General features: G+C 44.4%; 1 protein-coding gene across 2 annotated transcripts in view; it reads right to left on the reverse strand.

Annotated features, from left to right (window-relative positions):
• The window catches only part of LOC118358785 (ATP-binding cassette sub-family C member 8-like), a 149041-nt gene that overhangs the window by 26325 nt on the left and 102261 nt on the right, over window positions 1-20455 (reverse strand). For both annotated transcript variants that reach the window (XM_052480696.1, XM_052480695.1), the window contains exons 20-25: window positions 17054-17138; window positions 13797-13877; window positions 13441-13578; window positions 7344-7469; window positions 7046-7142; window positions 4686-4930 (exon numbers count right to left, since the gene is read on the reverse strand). In XM_052480696.1, the coding sequence (XP_052336656.1) occupies window positions 4686-4930; window positions 7046-7142; window positions 7344-7469; window positions 13441-13578; window positions 13797-13877; window positions 17054-17138 (772 nt within the window). The remainder of the gene's footprint in view (window positions 1-4685; window positions 4931-7045; window positions 7143-7343; window positions 7470-13440; window positions 13579-13796; window positions 13878-17053; window positions 17139-20455) is intronic.

The raw sequence follows: 20455 nt of genomic DNA on the forward strand, positions 1-20455 counted from the left end.
TGGTAATGTTCAAGTTTTTATCAAATCAAAGCTCTGAGGTAGTGTAACCAACTAGGCTACCCACAAGACTGTCAAGCCCAATGAGCTAAAGCCTTGGCAATAGCACAGGGAGCTGAGGCAAGTCATCAGGTCCCAGGCTTTAATGCACACACTCACAGCAACATTTTCTAGGTGCTTGATCGAACAAAAAGTACACAGAAAATACAATTAACGAATTACCCCCAAAGATTTATTGGGCTCCCGAGTGGCGCAGCGGTCTAAGTCACTGCATCTCAGTGCTAGAGGCATCACCAGGCTGTATCACAACCGGCCGTGATTGGGAGTCCCATAGGGCAGGGCACAATTGGCCCAGCGTCATCCAGGTTTGGCCGGGGTAGGCCATCATTGTAAATAAGAATTTGTTCTTAACTGACTTGCCTGCTTAAATAAAGGTTCAATAAAAAAGTACAAGTATTTCTTATTCATCTGAAAACGTCTCCAACACGAAGAAAGGTGAGGTGTTGGACAGAGGAGGCTCATTACCGCAGGACTCTTTGAAGAAAAGTAATTGGAATATGTTCAAAGATTCATCCACCCAGGACTCATCCTTCAACATTGAAGAATATGCATCATCAGTCACAGGCTTCATTAGGAAATGTATTGGCAATAACAATCCGGACATACCCCAGCAGATATCCGTACCATGCTGAGAGCCTGTACTGCATAAGTCAATGTCAGCAGAATGAACCCTGGTGACTCAGTGGCGTGCGACATGTCCAAGGTAAGCCGGTACGAGCTCTGAAAATACCTTAGGGATGCAAAAAGACAATACAGACCAATTTGAATTGATGTTTGACAACTCAGACTTGCAAATCCATATGTATGGTGCCCACCAACGCCTCCCTCCCAAACAAGTTTAACACATTCTATGCTCGCTTAGAGGCAGACAATAACCGAGCCATCCAGGAAGACTCTTGTTGCTCTGGACGACCAGACAATACCAAGCCATCCAGGAAGACTCTTGTTGCTCTGGACGACCAGACAATACCAAGCCATCCAGGAAGACTCTCGTTGCTCTGGACGACCAGACTATACCAAGCCATCCAGGAAGACTCTTGTTGCTCTGGACGACCAGACAATACCAAGCCATCCAGGAAGACTCTCGTTGCTCTGGACGACCAGACTATACCAAGCCATCCAGGAAGACTCTCGTTGCTCTGGACGACCAGACTATACCGAGCCATCCAGGAAGACTCTCGTTGCTCTGGACGACCAGACTATACCGAGCCATCCAGGAAGACTCTTGTTGCTCTGGACGACCAGACAATACCGAGCCATCCAGGAAGACTCTTGTTGCTCTGGACGACCAGACTATACCGAGCCATCCAGGAAGACTCTTGTTGTTCTGGACGACCAGACTATACCGAGCCATCCAGGAAGACTCTTGTTGTTCTGGACGACCAGACTACACCAAGCCATCCAGGAAGACTCTTGTTGCTCTGGACGACCAGACTATACCAAGCCATCCAGGAAGACTCTTGTTGCTCTGGACGACCAGACTATACCAAGCCATCCAGGAAGACTCTTGTTGTTCTGGACGACCAGACAATACCGAGCCATCCAGGAAGACTCTCTTTGCTCTGGACGACCAGACTATACCAAGCCATCCAGGAAGACTCTTGTTGCTCTGGACGACCAGACTATACCAAGCCATCCAGGAAGACTCTCGAGGCTCTCGCCAACTGGCGGGCGTCTTCTCAGACATTTTCAACCTGTTCCTGTCCCAGGCTGTAGTCCCCATCTGCTTCAAGGAGACCACCATCTTCCCACTGCCCAAGAAAAACAAGACCCAAATGACTATCACCCGTCGCACTCACCCTGGTCATCATGAAGTGCTTCAAGAGGCTGGTCATGGCCGGCCCACGTCAAGGCCAGCATGCCAGGCACACTGGAGCCATTCCAATTTGCCTACTTCACCAACAGATCCATGGAAGATGCCATTTCCATCGCTATTCACATGGCCGTAACACATCTGGACAAGAGGAACACCTATGTGAGAATGCTGTTCATTGACTACAGTTCAGCATTCAACACTATTGTTCCCTCCAAGCTCGACACCAAGCTCAGAGCCCCGGGTCTGGACACCACACTCTGCAACTAGATCCTGGACGTCCTGACCACAGGCTGTGAGGAATGGCAACAACACTTCCTCCACATTGACTCTTAACACAGGGGTCTCGCAGGGGCATGTCCCCAGCCATCTGCTGTAATCCCTGTTCACCCACTACTGCATGGCTTTGCACGACACCAACTCTATCATCAAGTTTGCTGACGACTCCACCTCTCCAGGCCTGACAACCAGCATCGACGAGTCAGTCTATAGAGAGGAGGTAACTGAACAGGAATTGTGGTGCCAGGACAACAAGCTTTCCCTCAACGTCAGCAAAACAAAGGCGTTGTTTGTAGACTTCAGGAAGCAGAGGCGGGAACATGCCTCGATCCACATCAACGGGACTGCAGTAGAGAGTCAGCAGTATTACGTTCCTCAGTGTCCACATCACAGTGAAAATGACATGGACCAACAACACCACCACTCTTGTCAAGAGGGCACAGCAGCGCCTCGACTTCCTAAGTCGGCTGAAGAAATTTGGCCTGCCACCCCGGGTCCTCTTCAAAAACAACCACTGCACCACCGAGAGCTTCCTGACTGGTTGCATCACGGCCTGGTACAGGAATTGCTCCGTCCACAACCGCAAGGCCTTCCAGCGAGTGGTGAAGGCTTCCCAGTACATCACTGGGACCGTGCACCCACCCTTCCAGGACATCTACACTGGGACATATGCTCCCACCCCAGCCATGAGCTGTTCCCCTTACCGTCGGGCAGACCGTATCATAGCTTGAGGTCTGATACTAACAGGCTCAAATACAGCTCCCATCTACAAGCCATCAGACTGCTGAACACTTGAACTGACCACCTGCTCTGATTCTCTGCACCTTAGCACACGTTAACTCACTCGCGCACACACACACACACATGCACGCACGCACACACACACACACACGCACACATCACATCTGCTGGTACCAGACTCTTAATATGATTGCTAAATACTGTACAATTTAAACACTTGCCCCCCAATCCCCCCTTCCCCAAAACGCATGTAAATATTGGACTATAAATTGTGCCTTCCTGTATTATACTTATGCTAAAATGTTTATTCTATTCTACTGAGCCACTTACTTTATGTTCCTAGTCTTGTCTTTTATTATTTCTTATTGTTGTTGGATTGTCCAGAAGGAACCTGCAACTAAGCATTTCGTCGGTAGGTGTATACCGTACATTTGACTTATACAACCTTAAGTGTTTGAAAATCACGTTTTTAAAATGTTTTATCTTTTGATGATGCCATCAGGTAGAACTTTTTAACTTGATGTTTTTGGGTACAAAACATAGAAATGTGCCTTTTCACAAATGCAGACCATGGTATTGTGCAGGAGATAATGAAAATTAGGTTGAAAAGTGGTGGAATTGCCCTTCAATCTAAAGTAGTGGCCAAAAGTTTTGAGAATGACACAAATATTAATTTTCACAAAGTCTGCTGCCTCAGTTTGTATGATGGCAATTTGCATATACTCCAGAATGTTATGAAGAGTAATCAGATGAATTGCAATTAATTGCATCCAGGAACAGTTTGGTGATGAACAATGCCTTTTCCAGCATGATGGAGCACCTTGCCATAAGGCAAAAGTGATAACTAAGTGGCCCGGGGAACAAAACATCAATATTTTGGGTCCATGGGCAGGAAACTCCCAAGAACTTGTGGTCAGTCCTCCCAGACCTTAATCCCATTGAGAAAAACCCACAAATTCTGACAAACTCCAAGCATTGAGTATGCAAGAATGGGCTGCCATCAGTCAGGATGTGGCCCAGAAGTTAATTGACAGCATGCCAGGGCGGATTGCAGAGGTCTTGAAAAAGAAGGGTCAACATTGCAAAAATTGTCTCTTTGCATCAACTTCATGTAATTGTCAATAAAAGCATTTGACACTTATGAAATGCTTGTAATTATACTTCAGTATTCCATAGTAACATCTGACGAAAATATCGAAAGACACTGAGGCAGCAGACTTTGTGAAAATTAATATTTGTGTCATTCTCAAAACTTTTGTCCACGACTGTACATACTGTATGCGGATGAGACTGAATGTAGCTCAAGAGCAACACACACATATGGAGGCTCTGTCTGGGAACTTTGAGGTCAGAAGTACTGCACTCAACATGTGTTGTTTTCTAACATGATCTTATGGTCCTATTTCAGCTGTATATATTAAATGAATGCTGTACTGAGCAGGAATTATCATGTAAACTACCTTTTCAAATCAAATCTAATTTTATTTGTCACAAGCGCAGAATACAACAGGTTTACGTACACCTTATAGTGTAGACCTCTATAAGGGGATACAACAGGTTTACGTACACCTTATAGTGTAGACCTCTATAAGGGGATACAACAGGTTTACGTACACCTTATAGTGTAGACCTCTATAAGGGGATACAACAGGTGTACGTACACCTTATAGTGTAGACCTCTATAAGGGGATACAACCGGTGTATTGTAAATAGTGGTCTGTAGAATAAAACGTAACCACCGTTTCTTTCAAAGCACATTGCCGTTTGGTTTAGTGGGACCAAATTGACCTCTGACCTGAGCGACGGTGCAGTTTCTCCCGGTGGCGTCCATCTTGGCAGTGATGACGTGGGAGGTCCAGTGGGCCAGCCAGTAGTCGATGGCAACCATGAGGGTGTGTTTGAAGAGCTGTGATAGGAGGAGCAGTGGCAGGAGGAGCCCTGCAGAGGACAGGTAGACCCCACAGGAGCGCCAGGGGATGGTGGTGCGGTGACGCATGGCCTGGGACAGGCTGTCATCCTCCTCACTTTCCACAGACTCTTCTGGAAGGACAGAGAGGGATGAGAGAGGGATGGATATGTAGAGATAAAACAATGAAAGAGAGAGGGGGAAGAGAAAGAGATATAGCTCACAGGAGGTTGGTGGCACCTTAATTGGGGAGGATGGGCTCGTGGTAATGGCTGGAGCAGAATGAGTGGAACGGTATCAGATACATCCAGACATGGTTTGATGCCATTCCATTCACGCCGTTCCAGTCAATATTTTTTTAGATTGAGTATTTATTGGGTCATTATGCTAGTGTATTATGTATGTTTGTAATAGTGTGTTATATGTGAAAGTGTGTTTGTATTATAAATTGTATTTTAACGTTTAAAAGGACTCTTGGAAGATTAGTCCAAATGGGGACTAAAGGAGATCCAAATCAAATCAAATCCAGACATTATTATGAGCAGTCCTCTCCTCAGCTGCCTCCACTGATTTAGCTGTAGCTACAGAGCAGGCAAGGCTTCAGTACTGTATTGATCCCTCATTTGTTTCCTGATGGGCAAAACATGTGTCTACGGGACAGGTCACAGGGAGAGGGAGAGGGAGAGGAGGAGGGAGAGAGAGAGAGAGAGAGAGAGAGAGAGAGAGAGAGAGAGAGAGAGAGAGAGAGAGAGAGAGAGAGAGAGTCATCCTCCTCAGAGAGAGAGAGGAGAGAGGGAGAGAGAGGAGAGAGAGGAGAGAGGGGAGAGAGGGAGAGAAAGAGGATGGAAACTGGAAAGAATGGAGTCTTCAAGCTACAAGCCAATAGGAGCAACATGGACATAGGGTAGGATCTACATGGGAAGTACCAAGGAGTGTAGCTGCAGCACGATGCTACAGACTAGTCACAACTGGTCACGACTGGTCACGACTGGTCACCACTCAGTAAAACCATACAGTCGGCCCTACTTCAGCTTAAAGAGCAGCAACACTCTGTGCTGGGGATATCCTACGAGTCTACACCGGGGAGCCACCAGAACACAGCATCAGGAGCACAGTACCACCACCAAGACACACAGTCACAACAACACGGACAGACACACAAACCAATCAGACTCAGAGTGGGATGCAGTTGCGTATATGCTGATCTAGGGTCAGTAATGTGGTGGAGGTAATGATGGGGGAAGGTAGCTGATCCTAGATCTGTGCCTAAAGAAAACTTCTATCAAGACATCATAGCAGAGAGACACACTCAGGCCTTGTCCCAATACTCTCTAAACCAGTGTGGGACTCTGGTCTGAGGGAGCAGCAGTGTGCTGGTTTTCCTGTTTCCCACTGCTACTTTATTCTTGTAGTAATGGTGTTGATTCTCCACCTAGTTTCCCAGGCCTAAACCAGTTGTTGGTTTAAGGGGAAGGATGAAAACCAGCAGACAACCAAGGTCCAGATCTCCCCCGGCCCCTTCCTTTTCAACAGATCTTAAAGACGTAGAGCCTTTGCCCCAGGACTTGACCAGTCCATGTCTTCTACAGATCAGTGGTGAATGGTGAGAAAGAAAGAGGATGAGAAAAGAAGGCCATTGATGAGTACTACTCCAGGACCACAGACAGACACAACAGGATCAACACATTATTAGCTCCACAGTAGGTTCCGAGACTGACACAAGGATAGGAAACTGTGGAGGCATCACATTTTAGAGACACAGTAGGTTCCGAGACTGACACAAGGATAGGAAACTGTGGAGGCATCACATTTTAGAGACACAGTAGGTTCCGAGACTGACACAAGGATAGGAAACTGTGGAGGCATCACATTTTAGAGACACAGTAGGTTCCGAGACTGACACAAGGATAGGAAACTGTGGAGGCATCACATTTTAGAGACACAGTAGGTTCCGAGACTGACACAAGGATAGGAAACTGTGGAGGCATCACATTTTAGAGACACAGTAGGTTCCGAGACTGACACAAGGATAGGAAACTGTGGAGGCATCACATTTTAGAGACACAGAGGGTAAATTCACAAGATGTTACCACCCAGTAAATATATCTCCTGTAATTTTGGAGTCTGCACAAACAAAGCATACAAAAGGAAATAGCAATGATGCAAACCCCCTGGTTCCCATCAGAGAGGGATTGACAGCCCGGGGTCCCTCAGTCTCATGTGGAGGTTTGTGAACTTTGACCTCTCACCTTCGTGCTCCTCCTCAGTCTTGGAAGCTTCCTTGGAGTACATCGCCCTCCGCAGGTTCTTACGCTCCAACACCGTCATACTCTCAGCCACTGTCTCCTGGAACAGACACGCATCAGAGTTTCAGCTGAAGTAGTTTGGCGAAATAGACTTGACCAGATGAATTTAAAACAAAGCAGGAAAAGAGGACTCAAAAAGAGCATGCTCAGTACAAACACATTACAATTCCTTATCAGTTGCGACAATATCACCACTTTGTCTCTGTCTGTCATTGCCATCTTCAGATATATGGCTTGGTACCTTCTCAAACTCCCCGTCCTGCCGGTGCATCAGGGTCTTCCACTGTTCAAACAGCTTAGGATCAGAGTTCTGGATGTCTTTCAGAGTCCCCTCGGTCTGAATGGTGCCGTCCTTCATCGCTATGATCTGACCGAGGAACGGAGAGAAAGAGATAAAGAACAGGACATTTACATTACATTTAAGTCATTTAGCAGACGCTCTTATCCAGAGCGACTTACAAATTGGTGCATTCACCTTATGACATCCAGTGGAACAGCCACTTTACAATAGTGCATCTAAATCTTTTAAGGGGGGTGAGAAGGATTACTTTATCCTATCCTAGGTATTCCTTAAAGAGGTGGGGTTTCAGGTGTCTCCGGAAGGTGGTGATTGACTCCGCTGTCCTGGCGTCGTGAGGGAGTTTGTTCCACCATTGGGGGCCAGAGCAGCGAACAGTTTTGACTGGGCTGAGCGGGAACTGTACTTCCTCAGTCGTAGGGAGGCGAGCAGGCCAGAGGTGGATGAACGCAGTGCCCTTGTTTGGGTGTAGGGCCTGATCAGAGCCTGGAGGTACTGAGGTGCCGTTCCCCTCACAGCTCCGTAGTCAAGCACCATGGTCTTGTAGCGGATGCGAGCTTCAACTGGAAGCCAGTGGAGAGAGCGGAGGAGCGGGGTGACGTGAGAGAACTTGGGAAGGTTGAACACCAGACGGGCTGCGGCGTTCTGGATGAGTTGTAGGGGTTTAATGGCACAGGCAGGGAGCCCAGCCAACAGCGAGTTGCAGTAATCCAGACGGGAGATGACAAGTGCCTGGATTAGGACCTGCGCCGCTTCCTGTGTGAGGCAGGGTCGTACTCTGCGGATGTTGTAGAGCATGAACCTACAGGAACGGGCCACCGGCTTGATGTTAGTTGAGAACGACAGGGTGTTGTCCAGGATCACACCAAGGTTCTTAGCGCTCTGGGAGGAGGACACAATGGAGTTGTCAACCGTGATGGCGAGATCATGGAACGGGCAGTCCTTCCCGGGAGGAAGAGCAGCTCCGTCTTGCCGAGGTTCAGCTTGAGGTGGTGATCCGTCATCCACACTGATATGTCTGCCAGACATGCAGAGATGCGATTCGCCACCTGGTCATCAGAAGGGGAAAGGAGAAGATTAATTGTGTGTCGTCTGCATAGCAATGATAGGAGAGACCATGTGAGGTTATGACAGAGCCAAGTGACTTGGTGTATAGCGAGAATAGGAGAGGGCCTAGAACAGAGCCCTGGGGACACCAGTGGTGAGAGCGCGTGGTGAGGAGACAGATTCTCGCCACGCCACCTGGTAGGAGCGACCTGTCAGGTAGGACGCAATCCAGCGTGGGCCGCGCCGGGAGATGCCCAACTCGGAGAGGGTGGAGAGGAGGATCTGATGGTTCACAGTATCGAAGGCAGCCGATAGGTCTAGAAGGATGAGAGCAGAGGAGAGAGAGTTAGCTTTAGCAGTGCGGAGCGCATCCGTGATACAGAGAAGAGCAGTCTCAGTTGAATGACTAGTCTTGAAACCTGACTGATTTGGATCAAGAAGGTCATTCTGAGAGAGATAGCTGGAGAGCTGGCCAAGGACGGCACGTTCAAGAGTTTTGGAGAGAAAAGAAAGAAGGGATACTGGTCTGTAGTTGTTGACTCTCGCTCTCTTGAAGATGGAAGGGACGTAGCCAGCGGTCAGGGATGAGTTGATGAGCGAGGTGAGGTAAGGAGAAGGTCTCAAATGGTCTGGAGAAGAGAGGGAGGGGATAGGTCGAGCGGGCAGGTTGTTGGGCGGCCGGCCGTCAGACGCGAGATTTCATCTGGAGAGAGAGGGGAGAAAGAGGTCAGAGCACAGGGTAGGGCAGTGTGAGCAGAACCAGCGGTGTCGTTTGACTTAGCAAACGAGGATCGGATGTCGCGACCTTCTTTTCAAAATGGTTGACGAAGTCATCTGCAGAGAGGGAGGGGGGAGGGGGAGGAGGATTCAGAGGGAGGAGAAGGTGAGAGCTTCCTAGGGTTAGAGGCAGATGCTTGGAATTTAGAGTGGTAGAAAGTGGCTTTAGCAGCAGAGACAGAGGAGGAAAATGTAGAGAGGAGGGAGCGAAAGGATGCCAGGTCCGCAGGGAGGCATCACCATTTCCGCTCGGCTGCCCGGAGCCCTGTTCTGTGAGCTCCGAATGAGTCTGAGCCACGGAGCGGGAGGGGAGGACCGAGCCGAAGATTGGGGACATAGAGAGTCAAAGGATGCAGAAAGGGAGGAGAGGAGGGTTGAGGAGGCAGAATCAGGAGATAGGTTGGAGAAGGTTTGAGCAGAGGGAAGAGATGATAGGATGGAAGAGGAGAGAGTAGTAGGGGAGAGAGAGCGAAGGTTGGGACGGCGCGATACCATCCGATAGGGGCAGTTTGTTGGATGAGAGCGAGAGGGAAAAGGATACAAGGTAGTGGTCGGAGACTTGGAGGGGAGTTGCAATGAGGTTAGTGGAAGAACAGCATCTAGTAAAGATGAGGTCGAGCGTATTGCCTGCCTTGTGAGTAGGGGGGATGGTGAGAGGGTGAGGTCAAAAGAGGAAAGGAGTGGAAAGAAGGAGGCAGAGAGGAATGAGTCAAAGGTAGACGTGGGGAGGTTAAAGTCGCCCAGAACTGTGAGAGGTGAGCCGTCATCAGGAAAGGAGCTTATCAAGACATCAAGCTCATTGATGAACTCTCCGAGGGGACCTGGAGGGCGATAAATGATAAGGATGTTAAGCTTGAAAGGGCTGGCAACTGTGACAGCATGAAATTCAAAGGAGGCGATAGACAGATGGGTAAGGGGAGAAAGAGAGAATGACCACTTGCGAGAGATGAGGATCCCGGTGCCACCACCCCGCTGACCAGAAGCTCTCGGGTGTGCGAGAACACGTGGGCGGACGAAGAGAGAGCAGTAGGAGTAGCAGTGTTATCTGTGGTGATCCATGTTTCCGTCAGTGCCAAGAAGTCGAGGGACTGGAGGGAGGCATAGGCTGAGATGAACTCTGCCTTGTTGGCCGCAGATCGGCAGTTCCAGAGGCTACCGGAGACCTGGAACTCCACGTGGGTCGTGCGCGCTGGGACCACCAGATTAGGTGGCCGCGGCCACGCGGTGTGGAGCGTTTGTATGGTCTGTGCAGAGAGGAGATAACAGGGATAGACAGACACATAGTTGACAGGCTACAGAAGAGGCTACGCTAATGCAAGGAGATTGGAATGACAAGTGGACTACACGGTCCTCGAATGTTCAGAAAGTTAAGCTTACGTAGCAAGAATCTTATTGACTAAAATGATTAAAATGATACAGTACTGCTGAAGTAGGCTAGCTGGCAGTGGCTGCGTTGTTGACTTTGTAGGCTAGCTGGCAGTGGCTGCGTTGTTGACACTACACTAATCAAGTCGTTCCGTGAGTGTAATAGTTTCTACAGTGCTGCTATTCGGGGGCTAGCTGGCTAGCTAGCAGTGTTGATTATGTTACGTTGCGTTAAAAGAACGACAATAGCTGGCTAGCTAACCTAGAAAATCGCACAACTAACAATTATCTTTGATACACAGACGGCAGTAGCTAGCTATGTAGCTAGCTACGATCAAACAAATCAAACCGTTGTGCTGTAATGAAATCAAATGAAAATGTGATACTACCTGTGGAGCGAAAATGCGACCGGGTTGTTGAGTGCGGAAGTTCTATTCAGTAGACGTTGGCTAGCTGTTGGCTAGCTAGCAGTGTCTCCTACGTTAAGGACGACAAATAGCTGGCTAGCTAACCTCGGTAAATTAAGATAATCACTCTAAGACTACACGCTCTAAACTACACAATTATCTTGGATACGAAGACAGCAAAGACAACTATGTAGCTAGCTAACACTACACTAATCAAGTCGTTCAGTTGAGTGTAATAGTTTCTACAGTGCTGCTATTCGGTAGACGGTGGACGTTTGCTAGCTGGCTAGCTGCTGGGCAGATAGCAGTGTAGACTACGTTGGGACAAATACGAGTTGCAATAGAAGTGCTGACTGTTTCACTTTGTTGTCCTCTTTCTTTTCCTTTTTCTTCTGTCCTTCTTTTGTCCTTATTTTGTCTTCCTTTCTTCTGTTAACTAGATATTTTTAATATTTTTTGTAGGACAATTAATTAGTGGCTCATTTCTAATAGCAAAACGTTATCTATAGACGCACACACGCACACACAATTACACACATTTTTTTACTATCCTTGTGGGGACCAAACAATTGATTCCCATTCAAAATCCTATTTCCCCTAACCCTAAACCTAATCCGTAACTCTAATTCTAACCCTAAACCTAATCCGTAACCCTAATTCTAACCCTAAACCTAATCCGTAACCCTAATTCTAACCATAAACCTAATCCGTAACCCTAATTCTAACCCTAAACCTAATCCGTAACCCTAATTCTAACCCTAAACCTAATCCGTAACCCTAATTCTAACCCTAAACCTAATCCGTAACCCTAATTCTAACCCTAAACCTAATCCGTAACCCTAATTCTAACCCTAAACCTAATCCGTAACCCTAATTCTAACCCTAAACCTAATCCGTAACCCTAATTCTAACCCTAAACCGAACACCTAAGGCTAAAAATAGCCTTTTTTGTGAGCAATTGTTCTTGTTTTACTATCTTTGTGAGGACGTCTGGTCCCCACAAGGATTGTAAAACCAAAAACCCACAGACACACTAGTGGCGGTCTGCAGTGTCTGAACAGTTTGGGCTACACACTAATAAGACCCCAGTCTCAGACGGTGAGACTCAAGAAACCCACGCATGTTGTTGTGCTCTAGGACGCCCACAAGCCTCACAAGACCCGTCTGTAGGTAGCCCTGGAACCAGTCAAGACAGCCATTTTTTAACTATATATAGAAGTAATTTAGTGCAAAAAAAGGGTCTAATTATTATTATTATTTTTTTTTATAATATTATCCTGAGCTTTGTTAAATCTCTGGGATATAAAACAGACACTTCAAAACATGCTTCCTTTAAAAAGAAAATTGGGCACTATCTGTTTTGCCATGTATGCATATGTTATCAATGCATTTCTATGGGCTAATAGCAGTAAGGCCAAATTCAGTGTTTCATCAAATCATTTTTTATTTTATTTTTTTAGATAGAAAATTCAAAATCAAATAATTAAATGATCCTTGATATGCACATCTTAAAATTACTCCATATTTTAGCTTAGCAGAAGGGGGAGGACGATATGTTTTTATGAGCATGGCCTTATTTCTATTACAACATATTGGCTAACTGTCATTCCTGTTCCATTCACCCAGCTCCATGTGATATTGATAGGTTTAGGCTACTACATGATACTCTAATGGAAACAAATTAATAAAACAGAAAGCTCACCTTGACTTGGAAGAGCCTTAGCCAGCTAGCTAACATAAATAGCATTCCTCTGTTTGAGACAGGTTGTTGAGTGGGCTAAATTAGCTACATTAGCTAGCTAAATAAGGGAAATCATTTAAAAAAGGGGAAAAAAATCTCTTAATTTTTAAGAAATTAATTTGTTTAGCACTGTTCAACTGTTGTTTTTCTGTCTCTTTGAGTCAACTACCACACGTTATGCACTGCACTGCTAGATAGCTGTAGCTTTTGCTTTCAGTACTAGATTCATTCTCTGATCGTTTGATTGGATGGACAACATGTCAGTTCATGCTGCAAGAGCTCTGATAGGTTGGAGGACATCCTCCGGAAGTCATCATAATTACTGTGTAAGTCTATGGAAGAGGGTGAGAACCATGAGCCTCCTAGGTTTTGTATTGAAGTCAATGTACCCAGAGGAGGACAGAAAATCGCTGTTGTCCGGCTACACCATGGTACTACCCTAGAGGGTGCTGTTGAGGCTGCTTTAGACTATTGCTAAACAGTGTATTTTAATTATTTGATGACGTGAATATATTTAATATTGTTTAATCTAAAAAGGATAACTTTGTTCATGTTTCACAATTTTTAGGAAATTCACTGAGTAGGATGGCTCTCCCCTTCCTCTGAGGAGCCTCCACTCACACACCACACACACACACACACACACACACACACACACACACACACACACACACACACACACACACACACACACTGCTCTCACCCAGTCAGCATGTGGTAGGTACTGTAGTTTGTGAGTGACCAGCACCACGGTCCTCTTCTCTTCTCTCAGCAGTTTGCAGATGCCCTCCTGCATCAGGTGGTCACTCAGGTGAATGTCCAACGCTGAGAACGGGTCATCCTGAAACAACACCGATTAAAAGTGAAAGGTCAAAAACAGGACTATTGGAGTTCTGACTATTTTGATAAAGCTGATTGGAAAAGCAGATGAAATGAGCACTTCATCTAAACACTTCATTTCTCAGTATACTGAGACTTCTGTTTTTGTTGTACATTGTCCCTGTCCACATGCAGTCTATCGTTCACTGTGTAGACCTGTAGACAGGTTGTCTCTCTCACCAGTAAGACCACATTGGTCTGTTGGTACAGGGCTCTGGCTACACCTATACGCTGGCGTTGCCCTCCTGACAGAATTATACCCTGTAGAGAGAGAGGAGAGAGAGAGAGAGATGTGAAAGAATGAATGGAGAGATTATTCATTCCATCAGGTCAACACCGTGTCAGTGAGCAAGGCTAACAGACTGAAAACATGCACTAACTTACTCAGTCCATCTATTACCTATCTTCTGAGAGCGTTTTACTCCAAAATATTTAAGACATTCGGTCCTCTCTCTCTCGCGCTCTTTCACACATACCCACACCCAATACTGAGTGATGAGATGTCTGTCTGCCTGCAAGGTGAATCTATGATAGTAGAGGTTATGTAACCCAGACCACATTATAGTGTGTGTGTGTGTGTGTGTGTGTGTGTGTGTGTGTGTGTGTGTGTGTGTGTGTGTGTGTGTGTGTGTGTGTGTGTGTGTGTGTGTGTGTGTGTGTGTGTGTGTGTGTGTGTGTGTGTGTGTGTGTGTGTGTGTGTGTGTGTGTGTGTGTGTGTGTGTGTGTGTGTGCAGTGACTTCAGAATAGATTCATACCCCTTGATTTATTCCACATTTAGATTTTCTGTCTACACACAATACCTCAATGTCAAAGTGGAATAGTGTTTTTCAAAGTATTTACAAATTCATTAAAAAATGAAAATCTTGAGGGGTATGAATATTTTCTAAAGGCACTGTATGTATGTATGCACTATGTGTGTGTGCGCACTTGTGTGCACTGAAAAAAATAAAGGTTCCTAAATGGTTCTTCCTCAGCTCTGATAACTCAAAGGTTCTTTATTAGGCAAGAGTTAAGTGTTGGGTTCTTGATGTAGCATCTACAGTTCTTCAGAATTTAAAAAAGTTATTGAAATGTATTGAAGCCTGCAGATGTGTCCCTTTCATAGCACACAACAGGGATCAGGACTGAATTTGGGAAACACTGGTGTAAAATTACCACATTGTTGGTGTTAATAACTAGAGTGGAACCAAAACCACGCCCATCATTATCATATTTCCCAGCATGCTCTATTGTAGGTTGATTTTTTTGAATTGTTTGTTTCAAAATCTATGTTTTTGCATGTAGATTGATTGATTGATTAATTCATCTTATGCTACTCAAATATAAATAACATCAATTTTTCTAAACTAATCCAATATTTTACTTGGACTTTTACTTGCACCTGTAACTGAAATGGTTGTTTCTGTTCAAATGTCTCATTTCTTAGTCTTCCCAACCCTGGCAGTCATTCTGATTGTAGGTTGCGGGTGAATGACAATTCCAAATGCTGGATAACCTCACTCTGGCTGGATTCCAATAGACATCCCTTTGCAAGCCAGCATAATGTGACTTGTTGACCTGATGAGGCCTGTACAATATGAGTTGTAGGCTAAAGTTAGGCCCTGAAAATAAGGCCTTATGAAATGTGTAATATATTGCCTTAAATTATGTCATTTTTATGACAACCTATTCACTTAGGATCTCACTTGGTGAAGGCCACAGGACAAAACAAATAAATGAATGTAATAAACATGTCTCTTTCACTAGTAAACACAGTCATGGATTGTATTGGTAACTCTAAAACTCACTAAAAGGCAAAAATAGGTTTAAAATCCTACAGCAGTGCTGTTCAATTCTGGTCCTGGAGGCCGAAAACACTTTTGGTTTGGGATTTTTGTATGGTTCTTCAAAAAAACATGGTTTTTCAGAGACCTTAAAATGGTTCCCTTATATCATCGCTCTCAACAAAACTGATTTGGTTCCTTTATTTTTCAGAGTGTGTGGTTGAATGTCAGCAGCTCTCCCCGAGGGCAGACTGTCACTGTAGTGGATTGCTGTTCCACCATTGTTCCTGTAGCAACGAAAGCAAAAGGTAACTGAATTAAATGACTATCGCCCCGTAGTACTCACTTCTGTCATCATGAAGTGCCTTGAGAGGCTAGTTAAGGATCATATCACTTCCACCTTACCTGACACCCTAGACCCACTTCAATTTAGCGTAGCCTAGTGGTTAGAGCGTTGGACTAGTAACCAGAAGGTTGCGAGTTCAAACCTCTGAGCTGTCGTTCTGCCCCTGAACAGGCAGTTAACCCACTGTTCCCAGGCCGTCATTGAAAATAAGAATATGTTCTTAACTGACTTGCCTGGTTAAATAAAGGTAAAATAAAAATAAAATAAACATTTGCATACTGCCCCAATAGATTCACAGATGATGCAACTGCCATCGCACTGCACACAGCCCTATCCCATCTGGACAAGAGGAATGCATATGTAAGAATGCTGTTCATTGACTATAGCTCAACCTTCAACACCATAATACCCTCCAAGCTCATCACTAAGCTCGGGGCCCTGGGTCTGAACCCCGACCTTTGCAACTGGGTCTTGGACTTCCTGACGTGCCGCCCCCAGTTGGTGAAGGTAGGAAACAACACCTCCACTACGCTGACCCTCAACACTGGGGCCCCACAAGAGTGCATGCTCAGCCCCCTCCTGTACTCTCTGTTCACCCATGACTGCGTGGCCAAGCACGCCTCCAACTCAATCATCAAGTTTGCAGGTTTAGACGTGATTACTAACACTGACGAGGCAGCCTACAGGGAGGAGTTGAGGGCCCTGGTAGAGTGTTGCAAGGAAAATAACCTCTCCCTCAATGTCCACAAAACGAAGGAGCTGATCGTGGACATCAGGAGACAACAGAGCATGTACACTCACACAAACAGATATGCTTCAAATAACACACACACTCAATTCGGTTAACCCAGAAAAAAAATATTGCATATGTTTACAGTCTGTACATGAGAGATTACACACACACCGACATTACAGAAATACACTCTGCAAAATTACTAAAAGACACACACACACACACACCTTTGTCACATGCATAACATTTGTTGCACCAAACTCACAATAATAAAATAGATATGGAGAGAACACAACCGAGACCTGATCACATAATAACATGATGCCTGACCAAATGAAACATGACAGTGTACTGGGTAGCCTCTGATGACGGTGGTACATATAAACATCAACACGAGACAGGTGGTGACAGGCATCACTAGTAACAGAGATTCTGTCTCTACGGGACAAACCTGAATATATAAAGGTTATACCTAAATAGTATTACCATGCAGTCCTGACTGTCAGTTAGTTACTGAGAGTGAAGAGAGACAGGCACGGCTGGTCCTGAGTGACAGACACAGTGGCAGAAACAGATACAGAGATGGTCACTGACCCTCTCTCCAATCTCGGTCTGGTCTCCCTGTGGCAGGATGTCGATATCCGGCTGCAGGGAACACGCCTCAATGACAGCCTTGTACCTGGGCAACACCGAAACAGGTCATCAGATGACAACTGTGACATTAAAACAAAGACCCTGCAATGCCAATAAGGTGACTTGGCTTGGTGAAAGCTGATACTGTACGAGGACGAGTAGACACCACCTCCACTTATTTTGAAGTGTGCTTTAGTGGCAATTAAATTCATGGTCATTCAGATGTATGTTAACTATGGAAACCAACAGTGGTTTGGCAGCAACCCAGTCAACAACAGTATATTATTCTCAGTTTGTATTCAGGCTGAAACTCTAACAATAAATGAATTGTCTGTTGGGATGAATCATGGCTAGGGGCTTTATTTGAGCGAGATGAAGAAAAGAGAGAAAGAGAGAGGGGCTAGTGAGGGAATGAGAGGCCAGAGAACAAGAAAAGCCTGAAGGAGAGAATAAAACAGACTAGAGTAGAATACTGATTTCTTCATCTCCCTCTGCACACCCAGCTTTACATACCTCACCTGCCCGCTCCGGCTGACTTTCTGTCAGACACCTACCCTCCCAGCGGTTGGTCCCCAACCGCAGTCCCGCAATATTATTTTGTCATATTTGACACAGCTCGTTTGCCAGCAATGGTCCCAGCAATTTTGCGCCCTATGGGCAATACCAAACGCGCAAAACAACCTAAGAATTAACAGTTTAAATGACCAGAGATTCCATTATATTAGGCCATCGGTATTACTGTGCTATATCAGCCAATAAACTAGAGGTAGTTGAAGAGACTTGCTGGCAACTTGTTGGCAGCCATTTACCTGTAAGTTACTGTAAAAAAGGTACTGTATGTTACCTTAAATAACAAAGAAACAGTACATTACTGTAAACAAGTGCTTTTACGATTACATACTTTAACTTTTTTTTACAGTAACTTATAGGTAACTGGCTGCCAGTAAGTTACAGTAAAAACCAACTTGATCTCAGAGTATTTCGTATTATTCTGTATGTAAATCCAGGACACTCCATTTAGCATGATATGTTACGTTTCGTATGGTATGTATTATTTTGTTGATGTCCATCACCCATTTCGTATGATATGTTACAATTTACAATTCAAATGATACGTTATGAATTTGGAAAACGTACAACATTTTACACATTTTCTAAACGTATGATATGTCACGAATCTCTATGAAGGAAGTTAGAGATCATTTCGCATCAGCGTGCAAGCAGATTCCCATAGACTTCCAGTCATTGTGCCAATGCTAGTTAGCAATGGCTCGCGAAACTACCTCTAATTTCCTTTATACTGAACACAAAGACAAAAATGGTATCAACGAGTTCATCTGACGGAGAGGTCGATTACGTTTCCCTCTATGTGTGGGGTTCTTGATGTGGCCTCTACTGTTTTACAGAGTTCTAAAAGGTTATTGAAATGTATGGAAGGCTGCAGATGTGTCTCTTTCATAGCACACATCAAATTGGCCAGTGTGAACTGGGGTTTATTTTTCAGTGTAAATAGTTCAATTAACACTCAGTGATGTAAAACAACCCCAGTGTCGGTGTTAATAACCAGAGTTGAACGATAAACACGTCCATCTTTATCATAATTCCCAGAATGGTCTATTGCAGGTTGATTTGTAGAATTGTATGTTTCAATATCTATGTTTTTGCATGCATATTGATTGATTAATTAATCGTATGCTATTAAAATATATATAACATAGATTTTTCTAAACTATTTTAATCTGTTACTTATTTCACCCGTTACTGAAATATTTGTTCCAGTTTAGATGTTTAAGGTATTGTCGTATCTTAGTCTTCCCAACCCTGAAATATTTGTTCCAGTTTAGATGTTTAAGGTATTGTCGTATCTTAGTCTTCCCAACCCTGAAATATTTGTTCCAGTTTAGATGTTTAAGGTATTGTCGTATCTTAGTCTTCCCAACCCTGAAATATTTGTTCCAGTTTAGATGTTTAAGGTATTGTCGTATCTTAGTCTTCCCAACCCTGAAATATTTGTTCCAGTTTAGATGTTTAAGGTATTGTCGTATCTTAGTCTTCCCAACCCTGAAATATTTGTTCCAGTTTAGATTGTCGTATTTTAGTCTTCCCAACCCTGAAATATTTGTGTTTAAACCCTGGTATTGTCGTATCTTAGTCTTCCCAACCCTGAAATATTTGTTCCAGTTTAGATGTTTAAGGTATTGTCGTATTTTTAGTCTTCCTTAGTCTTCCCAACCCTGAAATATTTGTTCCAGTTTAGATGTTTAAGGTATTGTCGTATTTTAGTCTTCCCAACCCTGAAATATTTGTTCCAGTTTAGATGTTTAAGGTATTGTTGTATGTTTAAGGTTAGTCTTCCCAACCCTGAAATATTTGTTCCAGTTTAGATGTTTAAGGTATTGTCCAGTCTTCCCAACCCTGAAATATTTGTTTAAGTTTAAGTATTGTCGTATCTTAGTCTTCCCAACCCTGAAATATTTGTTCCAGTTTAGATGTTTAAGGTATTGTCGTATCTTAGTCTTCCCAACCCTGAAATATTTGTTCCAGTTTAGATGTTTAAGGTTCCATTTTAAGGTATTGTCGTATCTTAGTCTTCCCAACCCTGAAATATTTGTTCCAGTTTAGATCTTAGTCTTCCCAACCCTGAAATATTTGTTCCAGTTTAGATGTTTAAGGTATTGTCGTATCTTAGTCTTCCCAACCCTGAAATATTTGTTCCAGTTTAGATGTTTAAGGTATTGTCGTATCTTAGTCTTCCCAACCCTGAAATATTTGTTCCAGTTTAGATGTTTAAGGTATTGTCGTATCTTAGTCTTCCCAACCCTGAAATATTTGTTCCAGTTTAGATGTTTAAGGTATTGTTCCAGTATCTTTGTCGTAGTCTTCCCAACCCTGAAATATTTGTTCCAGTTTAGATGTTTAACCCTGGTATTTGTTCCAGTATCTTAGTCTTCCCAACCCTGAAATATTTGTTCCAGTTTAGATGTTTAAGGTATTGTCGTATCTTAGTCTTCCCAACCCTGAAATATTTGTTCCAGTTTAGATGTTTAAGGTATTGTCGTATCTTAGTCTTCCCAACCCTGAAATATTTGTTCCAGTTTAGATGTTTAAGGTATTGTCGTATCTTAGTCTTCCCAACCCTGAAATATTTGTTCCAGTTTAGATGTTTAAGGTATTGTCGTATCTTAGTCTTCCCAACCCTGAAATATTTGTTCCAGTTTAGATGTTTAAGGTATTGTCCAGTATCTTCTTAGTCTTCCCAACCCTGAAATATTTGTTCCAGTTTAGATGTTTAATATTTGTTTCCCAACCCTGAAATATTTGTTCCAGAGATGTTTAAGGTATTGTCGTATCTTAGTCTTCCCA

Source organism: Oncorhynchus keta, chromosome 26, assembly GCF_023373465.1.
Source record: "Oncorhynchus keta strain PuntledgeMale-10-30-2019 chromosome 26, Oket_V2, whole genome shotgun sequence".
Classification (NCBI taxonomy): Eukaryota; Metazoa; Chordata; class Actinopteri; order Salmoniformes; family Salmonidae; genus Oncorhynchus; species Oncorhynchus keta.